Source organism: Melanerpes formicivorus, unplaced genomic scaffold (assembly GCF_026170545.1).
Source record: "Melanerpes formicivorus ecotype bairdi unplaced genomic scaffold, bMelFor1.0.p_v2 SCAF_5, whole genome shotgun sequence".
Taxonomy (NCBI): Eukaryota; Metazoa; Chordata; class Aves; order Piciformes; family Picidae; genus Melanerpes; species Melanerpes formicivorus.
The window spans coordinates 24,913,151-24,936,427 of record NW_027142357.1 but is presented as its reverse complement, the minus strand read 5'-3'; the positions used below and the strand labels follow the sequence as shown (position 1 = coordinate 24,936,427).

Here is a 23,277-nt window from a genome sequence, read left to right as displayed (position 1 = left end):
AAGCAGCTCGAAGAGAGCCAGGAGGTGTCGCACAGCGGCGGATCCGTGTTTTGTGTCTCTCCCGGGGCTGGGAGGACGGGGGCGGGAGTGGGAGCGGGGACGGGAGGAGGAGGAAGCTCTCGGAGGGGCGGCCGGGGGGCGGTGTTTGTGCGGGCACCGCCCCGCGCAGCGCCGGAAGCGGGAGCCGCTGGGCCCGGTGGGTGTCCGCCCGCCATGGAGTTCCCGGACCTGGGAGCCCACTGCTCTTGGGCCGCCTGCCAGCGCCTAGGTGAGGGCAGAGGGGCCACCGGCGGGGGCCGAGCGGTCGGACCGCGCTCCCGGCCGAGCGGGACAGCCTGAGGCCCAGGCGGCGGCGCGGGGCCCGCGGCCGGGCTGCTGCTGCTCGGTGTGGCGGGGAGTGAAGGGCGGGGAGTGATGCCCGGCCTGCCCTTGGCGGACGGGCGCGGGGCGGCCGAGGTCGCTGCTCTCGGCCGGTACAGGGGTGGAGCTGGGGGCCGGCGGGCCGGGGGCCTTTGCCCGGGGACGCGGCTCGAACCGGCGGGGCAGGGGCTGGGGAGGCCGGACACGGCGGTGGGTGCCCGGGGGGTTTGTCCTTCCCCCGGTGCACACGGCAGCCCTTATCCCGGCTGGCTGAACCCGTGGCGGGTGCGGCTGCTCCACTCGCCTCTGGCTGGGTCTGATTTCGGGAAGCTACTTCTGAAGCCGCGGAGGGCACGTTTGGAGGAGGAGCTCCAGGTGCTGCTGAAGGCGTAGCCTGGACCTGCAGCCCCTTTGTTTCTCTGCCGGGAGCTGAGGGAAGAGAAAACCGATCGTGGGTCAGGGCTGGGCCTTTGGGAAGCTAGGGAGGCGCCGGCCGCCGGTGTGCAGCGCTGACCTCTGCGGCATTTCCCTGCTCCCAGACTTCCTCCCACTGAAGTGCGACGCCTGTGAGCAGATCTTCTGCACCGACCACATTGCTTACGCCCAGCATGACTGCACCTCTGCCTACAAGAAGGTAAGCATGGAGAAGAGGTCTAGTCCAGCCTCCCACAGAGAGCTGCAGAGCATTCCCAGCCGAGGATCAGAATAATTTGTGACTTTGTTCACTTGGGCAATAACCTCTGGGATGTGTGCTGAGTCTGGAAGCATCTGTGAAAGCCAGGATCTGTATGTCAATGCCTCAAACTTCGAGCCTGTCCTCTGCCACTGGGTGAAATGGTTTGGGCATCTCACAGTCCAGCTGTCTTTCCCAGAGTGTGTATTCATGTCTGTTATATCTGCTGGGTCAGAAACAGTGCTTTGAAGGGTGGTGAACAAGGTCTCAATCCACAAGTGATGCTGTGGAGTCCATGGCAGGCAGGTCTTGGAAGTGAGAGAGACAGCCAGATGGCACTTGATGTTGCCTAGCTGTGTGCTCCTAGCACCTTTTCCTTTCTTCTACAGGATGTGCAGGTCCCTGTGTGTCCCCTCTGCAACACCCCAGTGCCTGTGAGGCGGGGGGAGATGCCTGATGTGGTGGTGGGAGAGCACATTGACCGTGACTGCAAGTCCGACCCTGCACAACGCAAGCGCAAGGTAGGAGGAATCTGGCACCTTCCACTTCACTGCAGCGCTCCACTGGGTCCCTGATGAAGCTTGCGGGTGTACTCAAAACAGCACAGAATTTGGCTCTGCCCTGGTGCCATCTCTGTTTGCACAGGCTGAGGGAAGGAAGGGTTGGTGAGCTTGACATGCAGGGCTTTGTGATATGATTCTGGAGCTGAGGTAGTGAAGGATTGGGGCTGGGCAGCCACCTGTGATGTAAGGATGGGAAACTGTGTGCTGCTGTTAGGAAAAGGCAATCAGTAGTTAGCTGCCCTATCTTGCCAGGAGGGGAAATTGCTGCAGGAAGCTGGCCCTGAAGAAATCCAGCCCAGCAGCAGCTGGAGGACACTGGACTGTTGCCACTGTCCTGGCAGGGCAAGCAAGTGTTCTTGGGCAAGGCAGTCTTTTTCTGGCTGTGCATTCTGTGATCATGAAAACCATTGTCTGTGGAGACCAAAGCGCTAGTGGATTGGTAATAAACAAATAGAACATTCAGAAAAGAGCTCCAGCCCTTCACAGAGGAGGTATTGGTGGAGAAATCTGGTCAGTGCCCAGGGCCTGACAGGGAGGGAAGGGACAGTCCTGTGCTGTTTTCACTGCTGCTATGTTGTCTTCCAGATCTTCACCAACAAGTGTATGAAGCCTGGCTGCAGGCAGAAGGAAATGATGAAGGTGATATGTGACCAGTGCCACAAGAACTACTGCCTCAAGCACCGGCATCCCCTGGACCATGACTGCAGTGGGGCAGGGCATCCTCTCAGCAGAGCAGGGTAAGGGCCTGGGAGCAGACAGGCTGGCAGGGATTGGGCTGTGCTTGCCAGATGGGTGACAGCGAGGAAGCCCAGCTCTTCCTGGCCCAATGTCTGGGACTGCTGCATTCATTGTGCTGGGTAGTCCTCCAGCAGTGTTAAGGTTTGCAGTCTGCATAGCTGTATGCACAATGCCCCTCCTGCTGGGGCAGTCCTGCTGGTACTGCCTGCTGGTTCTTTTGCTCTTGCTTTTCTCCCCAGCTCCTTATTCTGCATCTGATAGTTTCTATCCATCCTGGGACAGTGTTTCAAGGAGAGAAATGACACTTGAAACTCTTGGGCATAGCTGAGCTACAACGTAGCTACTCAAGGGAGGAAGAGGAGGCATCATCCTTATCTGGCTTCATTGCTTTGGGTTTTCAGTGCCTGGAGATGGCTTGTTGTTCACAGGCATCTCATCTGTCCTAGGCATGCTGCAATTGCAAGGGCTCAGGCATCTTCCTCCAAAACTGTCACCACATCAAGCAGTGGAGCTGCCTGGCCAGCAGACAGCTCCTCTTCTCCAGCCTCTGCCAGGTAAATTCTGAGGTGGGCAAGACCAGGCTCAAGTTCGTTCCCTGTGGATGCAGGAGCAATAGCTCCCTGCTTCTTGTGCATCAGCAGGGCTGCATAGTTGTACCAGGGCTCCCTACCTTGTCAATAACCCAGATTCTCTCCTGTTTGCAGAGGAGGTAGGGCAACTGTGTCACAGACTCACAGCACCTCCCCTCCGGCTGTCATGCTGCAGAATGGGCTGGTGAGTGGCCTGGCCTGGGCATCTGGGGTGGGCTTGAGTGGTTCCACTGCCCTAGGGAGCTACTGCAGCAATAGTTTTTTAAATCCATGTTTTGTAGGTGACTGTGATGCTGCCCAGCTAGGGCCTCCCTGGCAAGCAGGGATCCCAGATGCTCAGTGGGGCATCAGTTTGCTCTGGTGCCTGCCAGTGGCAGCTCCTGACTGCACTTGGTGCTTGGCTTTCTTCAAAGGGATAAAATTCACTGCCCATTTTCCCTTGGTGTTGTCTCTGTTCTGCAAGCCAAGGGTGGAGGAGGAGACTGGAAGCTGCTTAGCACTGGTAGGCAGGGCTGTGCTCCCTTGGGCAGAGGGAGGGCAAGCAGCAGGTCTGTCCTGACCCCAGGACCTTCACATTGGCTGTGTCTGGCCTTGGAGATGGGAGGTGCACCCACCCTTGGCCAGGCAGAGACTGTACATGCTATGTGCCCTCGCTGGGGTTGCCCTCTGCCACCCCTGGCCAAACTGGTAACAAGATGTTTTGTTTCAGAGTGAAGAAGAGGCACTGCAGCGAGCCCTGGAGATGTCTCTGGCAGAGTCAGCATGCAGCTCAGTGCAGCCACCCAGGTATGGCCTGGGGACACGTGCTCATGCTCCAAGCCTGTGTATGAGTGGCTAGGGCGGCATCATGTGGCTTTCAGATGATGTTCCTTTCAGCATGTGATGCCTCTGTGTGGCTGACTAGGTGAAAAGGGAAGAGTCTGGAGCTGCAGATTTCTCTTAATCATGCAAACTCTGTGGGGTTCTGGGAGGGGGCAGTGACCAACAGTGCAGAGTAGGGCAAACCATTGACCATTTGTCAGCTAATAAGCATGGCTATAGTGAGGCAGAGGTGGAGTAGACCCTGGGAGTCCATGTCCTTGTGCACATTGTCAGGTGCTCCTAAAAGCACTGCCTTACAAACTGATTGTGCTTCTCCTTGGCCCAGGGTGCTGGCTACCAGCTGCAGCTGTATTCTCTGGTTCTTCTATGGCCCCTGGCCTGATTAGGGTGATCCTCAGTTGCTCCCTGCCCCTAGCTCTCCTGGAGGGTTGTAGCAGCAGGAAGTCCTGCACTCCCAAAGGGCTCTTGAGTGCAGGTGAGGCTGAGGCACACACTGCACCTCTGTCCCAGCAGCACACAGGAAGAGGAGGATCTGGCCCTGGCCCAGGCGCTGTCAGTGAGTGAAGCTGAGTACCAGCAGTCACAGCGGCAGGTGAGTGTGGCTGGCTGTAGAGCCTGCACCATGATGGGGTTGATCCTGGCCTGGCTGGGATCATGGGGGAACCTCCCTGGGTTCTGCTGCTTCTGGGCTCTGTCTAGCATTACTTTTCTCACCAGGAAGGCAGCCCAGCCAGTGGCAGCGGCAATGTTGCTGCTTGAATACACAGGTCTGGAGGCTCGAGCACTGGTTGTGCCCCCTTGCAGGCCAGAGGAGAAGCCCATCTCCCCGTGCTGACAGTGTGCTTCTTCCTCTTCCAGGCACACAGTTCCAAGCCATCAAACTGCAGCATGTCGTAAGCTGGTATGGCAGGGTGTGCCAGCAGACACAGCATCCCACCTGTGACCCGAGTTGCAGCTCTGGCCTCCCACGTGGATGCCATGGGGGTTCTGGCCTGGACACTGATGATAAGAGCCTCCCACCAGGGACAGCTCATCTCCCTGGGAGCTGTAAGCGAGCCACGAAACACACACATACACCTCAGCACTAGTTCTTGTGTAAAATAGGTACAGCAAATTGCTGATGCCCCTGGAGAGGCGAAGATGGCAGAGGATGAGCTGAGCACAGGCCAACCAAAGCAAGCAGCAGCTCACGATGTGCATTTAGCCACAGCTGCCACAGCCATGTCCCACCACTGCTGGGACTGCAGGGTGAGGCAGAGCTGGCCTGGAGAGAAGTGCTGTGTGAAGATGTCTCTGCATGCTTGGACCTAGAGCTGGGATGCAGCTGCCTGCCTTAGTAGGGGGTTGGGTTTCATGCTGAGAGGGCTGTGCTGGGACAGCCTCTGGCACAGGCATGGCATATGTGCAGCCCCCCAGCAGCATGAAGGCAGCCCCTTACTTGCTCCCTGTGCCTCCCATGCTGTTTGCATGCAGAAAAGCACACTGGGCCTTATCCAGTTCAGTTGGGGCCCTGGACCTCTCAGACTCAAGGGGGCCGATTTTCCTTTCTGTTGTAATTTAACAAGGGCAATTAACTGAAAAGTAGCTTCAGCAGTGACTTGACTGGGCCAGCAGCAAGTGTATGGCCAGACTGCAGCTGCCTTCCTGCTGCTCACTGCCCTCGACTATCCCAGGACCCTCCTAATGGTGCTGGGGGCAGGGATGCCTCCCTCCTTCCAGCCATGAAGCCGGAGATCCTCCTGGGTAGCAGCTGCATAGACTTCCTTCCTGTAAACACAGCCCTGTGACTGGAGCCAACCCTTCCTTGCTGGTGTTGGGAGGCAGGAGCTGACCCCTGGATGGAGGGTGCTTGTCCTGCTGGCTTCTTGCAGGGAGTGTGTGCAGCTGTGCTGCTTTCCCACCCCCTCTCTTGAGCTCCTCTGCAGGGCTGAGGTGAGGGTTACCTGCTGGCAGTGCATCCCTGGAGTAGGAGGTGGGTTCAGGCTGGACTGAGGGAACACTAAGTCTTGTCAAAGTGCTGCTTGGGAGAAAAATAAAAGCATAGCACAAGGTGCAGAGATGCTTTGGGTGAGCAGTTGCTTTGTGTCCAGTCCATAGCAGTGCAGCTCTGTGGCTTGAAGGCACAAGGAGGGTGGCACTCAGAGGTAAAGTGGGCACCACCTGCGCTGCTTCCTTTGCAACTGCAGTACAAGCCCCTGCCATGCTTAGCCCTTTCTGAAGGAAAGGGGCTCTGCCCCTCTCTCACCTCAGGAGATCAGCTGTGGGACAGAGCTGCTAGTTAACACAAGGGCAGGGGCAGTAACCTTGCCTAGAGCACTGCCCCCAGGGTGGGTCCTGAAGGTGCATACCCTGCCCAGAGGACACATGAGCAGAGCTGGGAAGGACCTGGTTTAAGAAACTACACAACAGCAAAACAAACAGGTACAAACAGAGGAGTGTCCAACCCTGCCCCTGCAGCTCTGGGGCTTGGGCCCCAGCCCATAGCTGGCAAAAAGTTCCCTAGCAATGTGGGGGCCTGGGCCCCAGTCAGTGTCACAACAGAGTCCCTGGCCATGATCATGGCCCTTTCTTGCTGCTCAGGGGCTTCTCGGTATGGTGCTCCTTGCTCTCGCTCTCATCCCCAGCCTGTTGCTGCAGCCACATGCCAGCATACACACCACCCTTCTGCAGCAGCTCCTCGTGCCTGCAGGGAGAGCAGAGGGGTTCAGGGCCCTGAGCTGGGCAGGGAGGAAGTCCCCATTGGTGCAGACCGCACCAAGCCCTCCAAGTATGCTCACCTGCCTCGCTCTGCAATGCGCCCATCCTTGAGCACCAGGATCTGGTCTGCACCCACAATAGTGGAGAGCCTGCAGAAAACGTCAAGAGTGTTAGTCTAGCCCAGGGGGAGAGGGTCTGTGGGGAGGCATTGCACCGGGCAAGGACCTGCAATTGCAGGGACCGTCTCCTTAGCAGGGTTTGTGTGAACCTCTGGGAAGGGCTGGCCAGCCCGGAGAGCTCAGCACCTCCCAGATCAGCCTTTCCCCTCGTCCCTACCTATGTGCAACAACGACGGTGGTGCGGTGGGCGCAGACCTTAGCCAGGGAAGCCTGGATGTTCCTCTCAGTCTCTGTGTCAAGTGCGGATGTGGCCTGTGGGCGAGGCAGGCTGTCAGGAAAGGATGCAGGCAGCACAGGCACCCACTGGGGCGGGAGCTGCAGTAGAGCGAGGCCAGGCTGGGGGCACTGCCATTACCTCATCCAGCAAGATGATGCGAGGACCCTTCAGGATGGTGCGTGCAATGGCAACGCGCTGCTTCTCCCCGCCGCTCAGCTTCAGACCCCGCTCTCCCACCTGGGTGTTGTACCCTGCAGGCAGAAGGGCAGGAGCACGCTGCACTGGTGTCCTCCAAGATGGGGATGGAGACCAGGGCTCCGCTACATGAGGAGGTCCTGCTGAAACCATGCAGCTGCCTGGCACAGCCTCAGCTCATCCCTGCCTGGGGGCTGATTTTAGCCTCAGAGAGAAGGGAGAGGCAAAACAAGGCACAGGGTGGCATAGGTGTCCCCGTGGGAGACATCACCCACGGGTCCATTGTGGGAACAGCTACAAGGACATGGAGGACCCTTGGACAGCAAGGGAGGACAAGGAGTGGACCACAGAGCGGGAGGTCTCACCCTCAGGGAAAGAAAGGATGCGGTCATGGATGTCGGCAGCCCGGGCTGCCTCCTGCACCTCTTCATCACTGGCCAGGATCCGTCCATAACGGATGTTGTTGGCAATGGTGTCATTGAAGAGCACTGTGTCCTGGGGCACCACTCCGATGTGAGCACGCAGTGACACCTGCTTCACCTGGGGAGGGGAGGGCTCAGCCAGACATATATCTCCCACAAAGACTCCCCACCAACACTCAAACCTACCCCTCATAGCCATGAGTCACAGGTTCTGCTCCTCGCACGGTCTGTGCTTCAGGGTCCCCTTTGGACCACAGGCTCAGCTGCATCTCCAGCCTGTGGCTGGGGGACCCTGACAGTGCCCTGGCCCTTTGTGGGGAGCCCTGCCCAGTCTCCAGCACTTCAGCCCAAGGGTCCAGCAGTGGTCCCCTTTCATTCCCACTCCTGACAGACATCAGCCTTCAAAGGGGCTATAGCAGCTGTGTGCTCACTCCTACCCTGGGGAGATGCCAGGGTCTGCACTGAGCAGCACTGTGAGGCCCAGGGAAGCTAGTGTCATCCATCCCAGTCCCCAGAGGCCTCCTACCCTCACCTGAGAGATGTCCTGCCCATCGATGCGGATGCAGCCACCCCGCACATCATAGAAGCGGAACAGCAGGCGGATGACAGTGCTCTTCCCAGACCCTGAAGGTCCCACCTGCATGCAAAAGTACAGGGACCTGGAGACACCAGAGACTCCCAAGTGCTGCAGGACAGGGGCTGGGCAAGGAAGGGCTGCCCCTGCATGAGTCTGTCCTTCCCACCCTCATGCTTCCCACTCCCTTCTTCTCTCTGACAGTAAACCCACACCCAAAGTTCCATTCTCACCAAGGCCAGAGTCTGCCCAGGCATCACAGAAAAGGAGACATCCTGCAGGATTTCCTTCCTGGGAGAGGGAGATGGAGAGGGGCTCAGGGCCACCTCCGTTGCCCCACAGTCTTGTGCCAGGCTGCAGAGCTTGACCTGTCCCACCCCATGCCCACCACCCCATACCCATCCATGTAGCTGAAGTGCACATTCTCAAACTCGATCCGCCCCGCCTCCAAGCGCAGGTCGCTGGCATTCACCACATCCTTCACCTGCCAGAGGGACAGATGTGGCCTCAGAGCCAGCCTGTCCCAAGGGCAGAAGCATGGGGCTGTGTCAGGAAAAGGGGTCCAGGAAGGTGGGACTTACCTCCTGCTCCTCATGGAAGAGTTCAAACATGTTCTCCATGTCCACAAATGAGTTCTGGATCATCCTGGAATGGGGCAAAGACCAGGAAGAAGGATTTGGTGCAGCACATCTCAACCCAGGTGTCCATGGTGGAGAAACAGACCCCAGACATCCCTGCAGCTCCCAACATTACCTGTAGTAAGTCCCAAACCAGTTAAGAGGTGTGTAGAGCTGGATGATGTAGGTGCCAAAGAGGACAAAGTCCCCCACCTGCAAAGAACAGGGTAGAAGTACCCACCACCACCAGTACCAGGTCCCCACCTTGGGCAGGGAGCTGCCCAGGTTGTCACCAGCCTTACCTGCAGCTTATTTTCAGTGACAAAGTAGGCACAGAGCAAGGACCCTGCCAGCAGCCCCAGGCCAATGACCAGGTTCTGGGTCTGGTTGAGGAGGCCCAATGAGGCACTAACCTTCCATTCCGAGACCTGGAAGAGACAAGGTCCTCCGGGATACTGCCACCTCAAAACCAGACCACAGTGAACTCCAGCTTCCACACAGGTACCTGTGAGGCTCAGCTCCTTCCCCCCTAAATCTCCCACTAGTGCTGAGCTCCCTGTACCTGGTACTTGATGATGGCATCATTAAAGCGGTTCACCTCGTAGCTCTCTGCATTGTAATACTTCACCTACAGGACACAGAGCCAGCATCAGTGAACAGATCATCCCCCACCAGTGCCAACCAGTGCTCAGTGACCCCCCACCACCTATGGTACCGTCTCAAAATTGAGGAGTGAGTCCACAGCCCGGGACTTGGCCTCATTGTCCCGTGTATTCATGTCCCGGCGATACTTAGTCCTCCACTCAGTAATGAAGATGGTCAGAGCTGCGGGCAGGAGGGGGCCGTGTTGGTAGGTGCCCACTGCTCCACAGCCCAGCATGGCATCCCTGCACCCTGACCCTCACTTACTCAGGTAAAGGCTCATACATACGAAGATGATAAGGCCAAACCAAGCACTGAAGACCGAGGTGAAGTAAACGATGCCAATGACAATGTCTACAATGGTGGGGATGATGCTGAAGATGATGTAACTGGGGGGGCAGGAAGGGGATTGGCACATCAGCTCATTCTGGTGCAGCTGCCCAGCCTCCCTGCAGCCGCCACAGGCACGCTCTCACCTGAGCAGGCTGTTGATGCTGCTGGTGCCCCGGTCCACGCTGCGCAGCACCTCCCCCGTGCGACGCCCCAGGTGCCAGCGCAGGGACAGCCCATGCAGGTGGGCAAAGAGCTGCACCTGCACTTGCCTGTTGGTGAACTGTTGCACCCACACCCACAGGAAGGTGCGCAGGTTGCTCACGAAGCCTGTGGAGCCTGTGGGGCACCGTGGGACAGTCAGTGGGGACTAATGCCACTGGGGCATGCAGCTAACTCAGAAAGCTCAACTCAAAAGGAGGGATTTCGTATAGGTTCCTCTGCTGCCCCTAGCCTGGGACCAGACCTCATGGATTGCTCCCACGAGAGTGCAACAGTGATGGGAGCATAACGGCATCCTTGGCCACCCCATCCCCAGTAGGACGTGCCCCATGTTGCCTCTCCCCAGCATCCCATCCTTCCTGGCAGTCCTTACCGGCACCTCCACCCTGCAGGAATTTCAGCCCCACGTAGATGCAGACAGTCCAAGCCAGGGTGTGCCAGGGAGCGCCCTCTGTCAGCTGGTTCACTGGAGAGAGGGTGGCAAGAGTCAGGACAGAGGGGCAAGAAGCATTTAGTGAGGCAACCTCACATGCTGAACTCTAGGCTCCTCACCAATATTCTTGTACCAGACAGGGACAAAGACATTGATGGCTCGCTCCAGCCCCATGAGAGTCATACAGAACAGCACCAGCCCTTGCAGCCGGTGGTTGCCCTTTGGCCACATGTATGGCACCAGCAGCCGCAACTTCCTCTTTAAATCCTTCCAGGTGGAGCTGGTCCTGCTGGAGTCAGGCAGGAGTGGCTGGGCAAGAACAGAGTGAGGGGTCACTGCCTTGGCACCCCAGCCCAGCTGGCAATGGCCCCAGAGATCATCCCACCCATAAAACAAGCCCCTCTCTCCCAGGGTCCCCACTCCATCCTCCCAGTAGGGCTGTATCCTCCTGATAGTGGGCAGGGAGTTTGGGCAGCCCTAGACCTCACTCCTCCCTGGTTTCTTGAAGGCACTGATTCCAGGGCAGCTGTATTTCCATTTTGTCCCCATCTCTCTGACCATGTTCCCAAACTGCTCCAGCCCGAAGACTCACCTGGGTGTTCTCCACATCCCGCTCCTCCTCATTGACCAGCAGCATGTAGGGCTTGTGGGGCAGCCCTGGAGCCTTCATGCCCAGAATGAAGAGCATGAACGTGCAAATGTAACGCAGCAGCCAGAAACCAAACTGCACCTGAATGGAGAGCAGGGCTCAACACTGCGGCCAGTCCTTGTCACAGCCTGGCCAGGCAAAGGATGGGTATGACAGAGATGCAAGGAGTGGGACACAGGAGTGGGATACTGCACACCCAGAGGAGAGGGAACACCCCATGCAACTCAGTGGGACCTTCAGACAGCACCCAGACCCCTTCCCTTCCTTCCTCTCCTGATACATCTGGCTCTGTACCCTCCATCTTGGGGTGCTCCTACCCTGGGAACAGCAGGGAAATAAAGGCTGCAGAGAACAGGTAGAGTCTGGGCCTGGGCCTGGTCCAGGCAGGAGAGGAGTTAAGTCAGATGGGGGCATGGAGAGATGTGCGATAGCTGGGCTCAGGGCCGAGACTTGAGGCAAGGTGCGTGGGTGCAACCCGGGAGTGTGCACACCCTGAGCATGGCACGCCCCACCTCGCAACCAGCCCTGTCCCTGACCACAGCCCCCCGGCCTACCTTCTGGTTGGTGTCCTCCAGTGCCCACCACCACAACGGGCTCCTCCAGGACACCAAGGTGAGGTTCTCAGCAGCAAAGGCCAGTGCCCAGAAGAGCAGAAGGACAGTGCCATGGCCGCGCGTCTGGTCCTGTGCCAGCACCTGCGTACGCTCCAGCTGCAGGAGGGCAACAGCACAGCCCCAGCTGAGGGCCCAGAGACAGGCATGCAGCAACATGTATCCATAGAGCTGTCCTAGCCCCACTGCTTGCCATAGCAGCCCACCAAAGGGCTGCAGGGCCAGGAGCAGGGACAGTATGACCTGGACATGATAGAGGCGGGAGCGGGGGATATACTTGGGCTCCATGGCACGGCCAAAACGGACATAGCAGGCATACTGCAGGGCACCCAGCAGCAGGCAGACACTCAACAGCACGGCTGGCACCAGGGTGAAGAAGAAGCAGGGCTGGAAGCCCTGCTGGACCCAGGCATGGGCAATGGAGCTGTTGCCCTCACAGTAGCTCCTCAGCACGACCATCCTGGCAGGTTGCCCGGCTGCAGAGAGAAGAGGGGCTGGAGTAAGGTGGGCTGTCAAGCACAGCTGCAAGTAGAGACCCATGGTGGGATGGCATAGGAGGCACTCATAGGAACGAGGACATGCGCCGCTGGACACAAACAGAACGGACATGCTGCATGCCACTCTCAGGCAGCCATGCATGCAGCTAGGGCAAGCTCTGCATAGGAATGGACGTGGACGCTACACCAGGATCCACTTGTGGGTCCTGCCGATGCCCTGGGCACAACACTGCGTCCCTAGAGCCACCTGGGCCCTTGGGAATGCGACCGTACCCGGCGGGCAGAGAGAACGAACGGACAGGAAGGCGGTGGAATGCTGGGACCGGGGGCAAGCATCGCGGGGCACCGGCGCAACGGTCGGGCCAGGGTTAACGCGAGGCTGCAGAAATGCAGGGACAAAGGCATGGGACAGAGAGGGGACACACACGTGCCGGGTGAGGGGCCGTGCCGGAGCAATGGCCAGGCGGTGCGGGCGCCGCTCGGCCCTGGCCCTGCTACCCGCGCAGCCGCCATGGCGACCCCGCCGCGCCGCCCCAAGGAGCCCCGCGCCTGCTCACCTGCCCCGGGCCCCCGGCCCTCTCCAGGCCCCTATCCTGCCGCCGCCGCAAGCCGGCTCCCGGCGCCACTCCGCTCCGCCCCGCTCCCCGCCCCCGCGCCGGCACCGCCGGGCTCCTTCGCGCCTGCCCCGGCGCCGCGATTGCTCCCCGGTTGTGTGTCCCGGCCTTGGTGCCCGACCCCGGGCTGCACGGACCTGTCAGCCCCGTGCACCCTGCCCCACAACTGCCCCCTTGCAGAGACAGGCTCGGCTCGGTGCCCGTAGTGCGGGCCAAGGCAGGGGTCCCTAAAGCCCCAGCAAGGCAATTCGCTTATCGCGGCCGCCAGCCCAGCTCTGCGGTGCTGCGATAGCCCCTGCCACTGCCCCGCCCGGCGCAGAGGTCAGGCAGGACGGGCGCAGCCCTCCCGGGGATAAATATAGCTGCCCCCCGCCCCTCCCTATCCCGGCTGGGATCCGCTCCGGTCGACTGCCACCCAGCAGGCACCTCGCAGCCTCCTGCTGCCATCCGGCACCGGCCGGGCCAGCTTCTCGGTCCCCTACGCCGAGTCAGGCTTGCTGCACGGTGAAGGGAGACTCGGAGGCAACAGGGATGACACGGCCCATCTTTATTTGACAGCTGTACAGCGGGGGCACGGTGGGGGCAATACCGCACTCCCCAGGGACTCCTGCACCCACACGCCCAGGAGATGCAGAGCAGTGGCTTGCCATGCACATGGGACACCAACAACACAAGCACAACATGCAGCAAGGACTCTGGCCTGCTCCTGCCAAGTCTCTCTCTCCTGCCAGCGCTCAGCTTAGTTACCAGCAGGAACTCGGGTGGGAAGCCCAGCTGCAGTGTTCCGCAGCCCCGGGAGGTTCACCTCCACCCAGAGCAGCAGCCAGGGTGACCAGGGAAGCCACTTGAAAACTTGAGCTCCCATCCCAGGAGGTTTGCTTTCAGGTTTTTTTTCACTGTGCCATGCAGGCCCAAAGACAGAGCTGGAGCAAGGCTGTTGCAGCTGTTCCTCTATATGAGAACCCCAACAGTACCCAGATCCACCAACCCCGTGCCTGACTCGGTGCTGGCCGCAGTAGCAAGGAGATGAGCTCTGCTTCAGCATGTTCCACTTGGTCTCTCTCAGACTCCAGAGCAGCTGCAGCTCTGGTCCATCCCTCCCTATCACAGGCTGGAGTCCACCATACTCATAGATCCTGCCCCCACCTGAGCACCCCAGGTCTGCTCATGCCCTGGTGTTCTGGTTTCAGCTGGGGTTCCTGTCCCCCTGGGAGCAGGTGGCTTGGCAGCACATACCCAGCCCAGGCCCAAAGTGCAGAGGGCAAAAATCCCGGCAGAGGAAGAGAGCCTTGGGCTGCAGGGACAGCAATGGAGACCTGCAGTGCTCACAAAGGGCATGGCAAAAGTGAGCAGCCCCTGCCAAAGGCAACAGGGAGAGTGGAAAGCAAAGCCGGGCAGGAGTTTTCTGGGGTGCAGATCCTCAAAAGCTGCCACTGGAAGAAAGGGGAACCAGAACAATGGTGGGAAGGTCGTGTCTGAGGCTACGCTACACAGCTGGGATCCTGATTCCCCCACACTGGTAACCATGCCTGGACTGGGGTTTGCCTCTCCCTTTGGGGTTCAGGGTGGCCCTTCTTGCCCTGATTGGCCCAAGTCGGCTGCTTAGCACAAGGTCTCCAGAGCAGCCAAAGCAATGTTGCAAGCAAGTTTCAGCAGGGAAAGGAGGAGCTGGGAGTCCCTGGGTGAGACATGAGACACACCATAGCCTTTGCCTGGGGACAAGGAGAGGCCTGATACCACAGAAATGGCTGCATCAGGACAGACCCAACGGGCCTGGGCATGGGAAAAAGCCTCTGACATGCCAGTGGGAAGGGAACTGACACAGAGAACATGAGAGCTTCAGGCTGGGCTCCAATGGGGCTGCGAGCACTCCTGGCAGGCTGCCCCGCCCTGAGTCTCTTTGGCAGTGCAGGAGGACCTGCTCACAGCCCATATCCCACCAGCAGAGAGGATACTGCCCTAGCCCAGAGGTACAGCACAAAAGCTTCCAGCTGGGAAGGACATCAGGGACCCAGGAATTTCAGCCCACTGACCCTCCCTCATATGTGTGTAGGGGATGGGCCCAGCTGTCGTCAGAGTTGAGGAAGAGCAGCAGCATCCTCAGATCCCAGCCAGAGCTCTTCCCACCAGCTCTACATCCCACCCCTATCCACACCAGCTGCAGCCAGGGGCCCATCCTTCTGAGGGGCCTGGGCAGAGGGGCAAGTGACCTCCCCACTGCTGTCCCACCCTGGGCTGAGTGGCACACTGGTCCTCTCCAGGAGGACAAACATGGTCCTGGGCACCTCCTTGGGGCTGCAGGCAGGGCAGGTGTGCTGCTACAGGCTGGGCTAGACCTCCCTCAACAGGTCCTGCCTTCAGTTTGGAGACAGGTCCCAGCTCTGGGCAGACATCTGGAGCTGGTGCCATCTCACATCCCTTCGAACAACAGCTGCTGCCGCCACCTCCAAGCCTGTCCACGGCTCCCCACTACCAGCCCTGGTCACATCAGCTTTTGCAGGCTCTGCAAAGATCCTCCAACACGGACGACACAGATGTGAACACAGACACATGTATGTACTCACACACGCATTCACCCCACAAGAGTCAGAGTGGCATTGACTTGACACACAGCTGGACAGAAGGTGCCACCGCAAAGCCACCAGACCGGCAGTTTTGTCTCTTCGGCAACCGATGGCAATAAAATGGAGCCTGGGACTATCCTCTCCACTTAGGACTGGAGAAGAATCAGGCTGATGCCACATCCTGCTGCCCAGGTGGCTCCCAGTCTGCAACCCCCATGAGATCCCCAGTCTACAAGGCTATACCTGCAAGACAGAGAGGGCATGTTGGCACCCATTGGGACCATCCTAAATACACATTTCCCCTCTCCACCGCAGCTTTCACTCCTACCTTGTGGACCTGTGGTGGAAGCTCATCCTCTGAGCTCTCCTCTGGCACGGGCTCTGGGTGTCTTGCCGACTGCCCATCCTCAGCCCAGCCCCCCAGTGGGAGGCGGGAAAAGTGTGATGGGGCTCTGTGTACTGTGCCCGGGTCTGCAGGAGAGGCAAGGAGGAAGATCAGCTACCCAGGGGGATGGACACGGGAAGACATCTCATGCCAATCTATACAGGGCACTGGATCCAGGGCTTTGACCTGGAGTTCAGCCCACTGCCACGGCTCCCCTACCTGTGATGCCTCCGTATCGCCGCTGGAAGCCAGTCTGCAGGGTGGCTGTCTCCTCAGCAGGCTGCCGTGGCGAGGAGAAGGGGTAGCTAGCAGAGCGAGGGATGGGGATGGAGGCACCCCGCTGGGCATCCAGCTCCTCATGGGCGCTCTCCCCGCTCTCGTCGCTCTCTCGCCGGTGCCAGGTGTGCCGCTCAGGCTCCAGCTGGGCATGCTGCTTGTGCAACTGCAGGCCAAAACGTGAGTGAATCCACTGTGGGAGAGCACAGGCACCCGAACACAACTGCTCTGCAGCACTGTACACACACTGGTCTCTACGCTCACTCACACTGGTATCACAGTCACTCCAGACAAGGCTTCTGCCTGCCCTGGCCCTGTGTCCCTCTAGCTGGCCCAGCTCCAGGCTGCTCACCTCGTGCATGTAGAGTGCATGGAGACTCATCTCAGTGGAGGCGTACTCCGACAGGATCATGCTCTGCAGCTGACCCTCCCAGGCGCTGCTCCCCGAGCTCACAGTCCTCGCATCAGCACTGCCATAGGACACACAAGTGGTGTTTGCTGCCCAGGTGCCCCCCACACTGCCCAGCCCTTCTCCACCCTAATGTCAGGCCTACAGAGATCCACTCCTGGCCTGAGTAGAAATGGGCTCCCTGTAGCATCTCCCCAGACGTACAAGGCAACCAGTCCTGCTTTGGCACTGCCTCTTCTCACCACAGCAGGACCTACAGGAGAACACCAGAACCCCAGGCACTGTCCTTTGGGGCCAGACTAAGCACCTGGACCTAACTCTCCTTGTTAGTGTATCCCTTGCTCTCCCAGGCTGAGAAATAAATGCCAGCATGCACCTAGGACAACATGATGGCAACTGGACAAAGGTTTAAGGGATCTGTGAGGTGTTTGGACACCCCTTTCCAGCTAGCAGCTTACCCAGAGGCTGTCATGGCACTGGCACCCCGAGGCTGGGCTCCCTCTCCATCCCTCCCTGATGCCTGGAAGCCACTGGGAGGCTGCTGGGCAGACTGAAGTGGGGAGAAGGAACGCAGGGCCGAGGCCACTTCAGAGAGATGGCGGGACGCCTGTCCATCCCGGCCCATGTGGAAGCCCAGCGCTGAGGAGCCCACTATCACATTGGCAATTAGGCTGTGAGGCTGCAGAGTTAAAATGGAGAGAATCAGTCTTCTGTGCAGACTTGGAGGGCTGATCCCAGCCAGTGACATAGAACTGAGGCAATCCAGCTCTCTCAGCCCTGCTCCCACCTCACAGGGCCTCAGCACAGCCCACTGCCTTATCTAGAAACCCAGCAACAGTCCAGCTAGTGCTGATCGATCATATTTGCATCCCCAGATATGGCCCAGGCAAGAGCAAAATTGCACAGAGGGCCTGATTATCAGTTTGTCAGCTCCCAGAAAGCACCCCATGAGCATCCCCCAAGCCCCAGCACCTCGGACTCCGACTGCAGGGACTGGATGGAGCTGAAGAGTGCGTTCTCGGGAAGCACAGCCTGCTGAGCCAGGGCGATGCTGCTGTCACGGTGCACCCGCTCCTTCAGGTAGCCAATGAAGGCCGTGCTCTCGCGGGGTGGCTGCCACTTAGGGTTGGTGATGGCAAAGTGCATGAGGGACAGCTCTGTCTTGCCGTCTTCAGCCTGCTGGTAAATGGAGGCCTCTGTCTTTCCGGCTGACATCCACTGTGGAGCACAGACAGGTAATGAGGGACAGGGTCTGCTTTATACCCTGACTAGGCCTCCTGATAATCCTGCGATCCGACTGGGCAAAGCACACAACACCCAGCATAAGCTGGGCCATGGCTCCACACAGGGGTACCACACCAGAAGCCCCATACTTGTCTAGCCCTCATAGCCTGGGGCAGAAGTAGCAAGCAGAGCATCTTCCACTTCCACCTCAGAACATGCAGTGCTGCAGGGGAGACAGCAACCAGTCATAAAATACACAGCTGAAAGCCTTGTCTTGCACTCTTCAGTTTGCAACAGAAGCAACTACAGCCAACAAATGACTGCTTCTAAAAGCTTCCTGTCAGAGAGTCTACTCCCATCCAGTTCATGGCCCTGTCATAAGGGGGTCTTCCCAGTCAAATAACCTAAATTCAAAAGCACAGGAAGCAGATGGATCCCCTTTCTTTCTGCACTAGATCTTATTAGAAAATGCTTCTCATGTTCCCACAGCTGCCTCTCTCCTGGGCACAAGCAACCCAGCTCCATTAAGTCAGTTCTCACACCTAAATGCCCAAATATCTCCAGTTCCTCTCTCCTGAGGGCACAGGACTCTTGGTTGCAAAGACAGGCAATGACATCACATAAAGAAAAGCCAAAGCCTCGTTCACAAAATACCAGGCTGATCATCACGGCCAAGCCACCAAAGCCCTCTGGGGACTGGTGACCTGTGCTGGCAGCCTCAGACACCAAGCAGAGAGGCAGGTGGCTGGGCTGGCCTGTGGGCTGCCAGGAGTAATGAGTTACAGCCTTTTAAGGGTCTAAAAGGGCAAACAAGACGGTGAGGAGCCCAGGCTGCTTTCCCACCACCCATGGGACCTACCGCTGGGTGGCCATGCTGGCGCACATCCATCTGGGCAAAGGAGCAGGTGTCGCCCACTCCCACCACCTCCACCGTGAAGTTGCGGAAGAAGTCAACGATGTCCAGGGACTTGGGCCGCAGGAAGACAATGAGGATCAGGGGGGTAATGATGGGACTCAGCAGCTCCTCGAGGATGAAGACCTAAGCACAGAGATGATGGGCTCAGCACAAGCTTGAGGATATCAAAAAACCTCACAATCCCAAAGCCAGCCCATCTCCTGCCCTCCATCTTCTGGGGCAGGGTGTCTCTGAGAAAGTTGCTTTGTTCTTCTGCCAGCCCAGGAGCTGCTTGGCTCTCCAGCAGCTTCTCCCTCCTGCAGGGATGGGGGCAAATCCCCATTCCAGCCCTATGCTACCCAAGCTCACCGCTTTGTACTGGAAGAGCTGGGCAAACTCGTCCCTGGTCTCATAGCGGTGGGCATTGCCCTGCCAGTGGTCAGGCATGTAGTGGATATGTGCTAGGATGACTCGCAGCAGCTGCTCTGGGCAAAACACCAGGTGCTGGTCAGGGATGAAAGACCTGTAGGACAGGACAAGTAAACATCACAGCATCACATCTCAGTTCTTGAGAGACCTCATCCTGAGAGACCACGGTAACTGACCCAGTTCAGAGCTCCACATGTAGCTTTCACTCCCAAACTAACCCTTCCTGCCTGCCCAGCCTTCATATACAATCACTGCACCTAGGATCACCACTACCTGCTTCTGCTCCTGACTCTCCCAGCTGTGCCTTTCACTCAAGAAGATTTAAGTCCACTTGCAACCAAAGAGCAGGTTTGCATGGATGATTGTCAGGCCCACAGCTGCCCACAGAGCTGGCAGCACAGGAGCAGCAGAGACCCACCTCACCTGCACACAGTGATGCCCACCCCAAGCAGGGTGACTGTGGTCAGGACGTGCTCGACAGCCAGCACATCCTCATCATAGATGGTGAGAGCGATGAGCACAGCCAGGATGGAGCCAGCAAAGAAGGCCACATTCTTGGCCACAATGGTGAGGAGTGGGGAGATAAAGCAGTTCATGTACTTGGAAGCTGGCTTGTACCCCTTGCTGAGGCGTGAGTGCAGTTCGTGGTCCAGCTCGTTGAAGTGACGGAGATAACAGCGTCCATAGAGAGACCAGCAGCGGGCACCCAGGCTGCCCGGCTCTCGCTTCAGGATCTCTGTGTAGCTGAAGAAGGCATAGAGGATCTGCCAGATGAGGATGAGTGGGCAGAGGAGGAAGTTAGCAATGCCAATCCAGAGGATGCGAGTGCTGAGCTTCTCGGCCAGCTCCAGGCGGTTCCCAGCCCGTTTGTACTCAGTCTTCAGGCTCCACTCGTTTTCAAAGAGGGAGCCGGGCCCCCAGAAGAAGATAAGCTCAAAGTTATACTTGAGCCCACGTGTGTAGAAGACAGTGTCTCCCAGCAGGGGCAGGCGGAAGCGGATAGGCAGCAGTGACTTGTTCACCATGGCCACCATGTAGTTCTTGAAGCGCAGAATGCGGTGGTAGATGTCAAGCTCTGTCAGCTCCTTCTTGTGGATGCAGATCTGGTGCTCCTTCTGGATCTGCACGATGCGGGCCTGCACCTCCTGCCAGGTGTAGTACGGCAGGGTGGACTGGAAGGGAGCAAGGAGCAAGGTTAGGGGCAGGATGTGTCAAAGGACAGAGGCTGGGCTGAGCCCACTTAAACAGCAGGTCCCGGTGTAGGCCTCAGGGTGCCAATGAGGCACATGCAAGATACCTCCTGCACTCCCGCAGCAAGCAAACCCCGTACCTTGCCCCAGCGCCCTTTACCCCTAGATTAGTGCAGATGACTCTTTCCCAGCCACTCACACACCAGTTGCCTTGGAACCATGAACACAGCTCCAGGCTCCCAAGGGTCCTCCCACAGCTGCCAAGTGGAGTCAGAAGGGAAACAGCAAAGCAACATCCCAGAGGGAGCCTGTGGAAAAGCTGGGGACAAACCAAGCCTCTTGGCTCACCCCACCTTCCTCAAGACAGTCTTCCCTCTAGGCATACACACACACCTGATGTTGTCCATCAGAGCAAGGACTCTGCGATAGGGTCTATGTGCAAGCCTCCAGCCCAACCTCCATGTCCCAGTTTCCCCCCACAGTAAGCAAGGAAGATGACATTGTCCACAACCCAGACAGGTACAAGAATATCCTTGCTCATGCGTTCTCTGTTGAAAGGCATCACAGAAAAGGCCATCACCAAAGGATAAACATTTTGGGTGGCAAATGGCAGAGCTGTGTGCCAGCAGGCAGAGAGGCAGGCTGGGCAGAGAGGAGTTAACACTGAGTAAATCAGCTGATGGAGAAAAGGCTGAAAGGAGATGTATTCTCATGGAGCAGAGGGAAGAGTGCTCCTTACAGATATCCTGGAGAAGCTGGATTCAGAGAGGATTGAAGGTGAGATACTCCTCACCGGCTGGCAAATGACTCTTGTGTCCCTGCAGGTGGCCCTTGGCCCAGCTACTTACCATAGGGATTTTGAGGGCATTGATGTAGAAAGAGTGAATCTCCCAGTAGCAGCAAATGTTGTAGATAAATTTGACAAGTCGGTGGATCCAGAAAACCCCAGCTATCACCAGGATGCAGATGAGGAAGCTGTTTGCCTGGATTCTGCAACCAAGAAGAGACAGGCAGTAAGAGACAGGACCAGGCAGGCGGCTCAAGTACCTGAGAGAGCAACAACTGTGTCTATAATGCCCCTACCTTGCACTGCAGACATTCGGAGGCAAGAAGGCATCTGGCAGAGTCACCTTAATGGGCTCACTGGGATGCTGGCTATGATTTACTGCTTTGTTGGCAAAGAGGATGTCATAATCAACACAGCTGATAAGAAAGGTGGTGAACGCCACCACGAAGATGAACTGCCTGTGAAAAAAGGCATCAGGCATGAAGGAATCGCCCTTCTGCCCCCCAAAATGTGAAGCAGCAAAGGGTCACATGTCACAGAGATGCATTCCCACAGCCACAGCAGCAGGAAAGTTCATGAGCACCAGCTTCTTGAACCGGAATGCAAGTTTGGGGCATAGAAAACCCTACCAAAGGGATGAGAAGACAGTTCCCACCCACTCAGCTACAGGAGCTTGGTAGATCCCTGTGGCTGTTCCTCAGCAGCTGCCAGAGCCACAACAGAAGGGAAACCTGCACTTACATGAGCTCGAAGATCTCTCCAATGAGCATGCAGGTGAAGCCATTTTTCTGATGCAGGTTATAAACGTGAAAGCTACAGTCAAGGAGAACAGTTTGGAGACTCCTTTCCTCTGATGCAGGATGGAGAGGCATGTCCATGCCACTGACATCAACAGCTGCCCAGCCAAGTCTCCATCCTCCATCAAGGGAAACCCCTTCCCACACCTATTCATCAGCAAGTTACTTTTCCACTACAGCAAAACATGCTCTGTCCAGGCAAAACATAGCTGGCATAAGAGGACAGCAAAACTGCAGCACCTGTGACTGGTACCCCTGCTCCTGACCCTGATAATGTAGTTAGCTAATGCCAGTTTATAAAGCAAGCAGCCATTCTCTGTAACCAAACAGGTCATCTGTTAGTTCCCTTACCCTCACTATCAGGCCCTGAAAATCTTGTAATACCAAGTAAACCAACCAAATATATTTTTTTTCTCCCTGCCTGCCTCAAGATTGCTGGGCAACAGGCTGACTGATCCCTTCCTTACCAGCCTTGAGCAACCGAGGCACTTGGACAACCTGATGGCAGTGACAACCCCAGCAGAGAGCGTGGAAATGTAAAAGGACATAGAGCGCTGTTCACAAGATCAAGGAGCCTAAAGCCCCAAGTGGGAACTTGGACTGGAACTGCTGTTGGACAGCAAGACCTAGGACCCCTCAGCATCTTCAGGGAAGCCTCCACTGCCATCTGATTCCTCCGAGGACTGAGTGACTTGTGGTCTTTTGTATGACTTCTGAGTCTAGATTATGATTGTTATACTGATACAACAAACACAACCTCCCTGCAGAGAGTCCCAGTGATTAGAAACCATAAGCTATACAAAATCACTGTAAGTGGAATAAAATCCTGTGCTAGGCTACTTATAAAACTGTACTATGCTGATTCTGCTTTCAGAAATTCTGTGCTACTCTGATTCTGAATGCTAATAATAAAACCACGTTAAGAAAATAAAACTTGTATTATAACTACAGCTTAGTATCGTCACCACTCTGCTAAGGATCCCTAAAAGAACCTGCCTGACCCTTCAGTGTTGGGTGACAGCACCCTACAGGGATGGGGTGTCAGGGATCTGAGTTCTGCCATCTCCCAGCCCCTCTGCAGCCATATGGTATCCTCCGGGACAGCTCTGTGTTTCCACTAGCACCGAGAGCCCAGAAGGCAGTGGGGTGCATCCTGCCTGAGCCTCCTGACAAAGGATATGCGAGAGAAGAAGAGGTCCAGGTTCTCAATGTGATGCCATGGAGCTGAAGGAAGAAGTGTAGGGTGAGAGATTGTCCAATACACCAAACCTTCCTGCCTGTGGGAGACAAACCCACCTCTTGCCCGTCCCGAGCCCCTTGAGGCCCCACAGCCTCCATCAGCGGTTGCCCTCGCTCCCTGGATGCTCCCCCGAACCCCAAGACCTCCACCGCCTTACGCTTCCCCACCCCGCTACCCTCAGGCTCAGACCAGGCCCCATCTCCCCGATGCCGGTGCCGCCGCTCACACTTGGCGCCCTCGGGGACGTGGACAAGCAGGTCGCCGCCACCGGGAGGTGACTCGGTAGAGGAGCTCTCCAGGCGCTGGTACTGCGTCTCGAAGTGGGCCATGGCGGGGCCGCGCGCCGCCGCCGCCACCGGCCACGGCCACGGCCCCGGCCCGGCCTGGCCCCGGCCCGGCCCGGCCCGCTCGGCCCCCAGCTCCGCCCACCTCGCGA

General features: G+C 57.7%; 3 protein-coding genes across 6 annotated transcripts; 1 reads left to right on the top strand and 2 right to left on the bottom strand.

Annotated features, from left to right (window-relative positions):
• Positions 1-119: 119 nt before the first annotated feature.
• On the top strand, positions 120-5,803 carry ZFAND2B (zinc finger AN1-type containing 2B). 4 transcript variants are annotated; one of them, XM_068138840.1, is made up of 9 exons: positions 120-268; positions 900-994; positions 1,423-1,554; positions 2,182-2,333; positions 2,763-2,888; positions 3,039-3,108; positions 3,634-3,710; positions 4,257-4,338; positions 4,605-5,803. In XM_068138840.1, the coding sequence occupies exons 1-9, from the start codon at positions 214-216 to the stop codon at positions 4,641-4,643; spliced, it is 828 nt and encodes a 275-aa protein (XP_067994941.1). In that variant the 5' UTR covers positions 120-213; the 3' UTR covers positions 4,644-5,803. The 4 variants fall into 4 exon arrangements, with proteins under 4 accessions (XP_067994941.1, XP_067994942.1, XP_067994943.1 ...); XM_068138841.1 differs by having other exon boundaries at positions 122-268; positions 4,260-4,338; XM_068138842.1 differs by having other exon boundaries at positions 123-268; positions 2,781-2,888.
• A 318-nt stretch (positions 5,804-6,121) lies between these two features.
• Positions 6,122-12,916, bottom strand: ABCB6 (ATP binding cassette subfamily B member 6 (LAN blood group)). Its single transcript, XM_068138839.1, has 20 exons — positions 12,589-12,916; positions 11,478-12,010; positions 10,867-11,004; positions 10,394-10,583; positions 10,215-10,307; positions 9,766-9,958; positions 9,557-9,678; positions 9,363-9,472; positions 9,210-9,275; positions 8,950-9,075; positions 8,784-8,860; positions 8,612-8,675; positions 8,429-8,514; positions 8,264-8,321; positions 7,989-8,093; positions 7,400-7,574; positions 6,978-7,090; positions 6,780-6,874; positions 6,524-6,592; positions 6,122-6,429 (listed from the first exon to the last, which is right to left on the bottom strand). Exons 2-20 carry the CDS (start codon positions 11,991-11,993, stop codon positions 6,303-6,305), a joined length of 2,523 nt encoding a protein of 840 aa, XP_067994940.1. The 5' UTR covers positions 11,994-12,010; positions 12,589-12,916; the 3' UTR covers positions 6,122-6,302.
• Positions 12,917-13,177: 261 nt separating this feature from the next.
• On the bottom strand, positions 13,178-23,259 carry ATG9A (autophagy related 9A). The gene is made up of 14 exons (XM_068138822.1): positions 23,068-23,259; positions 22,783-22,825; positions 21,546-21,611; positions 21,101-21,262; positions 20,866-21,007; positions 19,251-19,999; positions 18,768-18,921; positions 18,363-18,542; positions 17,252-17,497; positions 16,738-16,958; positions 16,223-16,340; positions 15,814-16,036; positions 15,538-15,680; positions 13,178-15,452 (listed from the first exon to the last, which is right to left on the bottom strand). The coding sequence occupies exons 1-14, from the start codon at positions 23,168-23,170 to the stop codon at positions 15,447-15,449; spliced, it is 2,556 nt and encodes an 851-aa protein (XP_067994923.1). The 5' UTR covers positions 23,171-23,259; the 3' UTR covers positions 13,178-15,446.
• Positions 23,260-23,277: the final 18 nt, after the last annotated feature.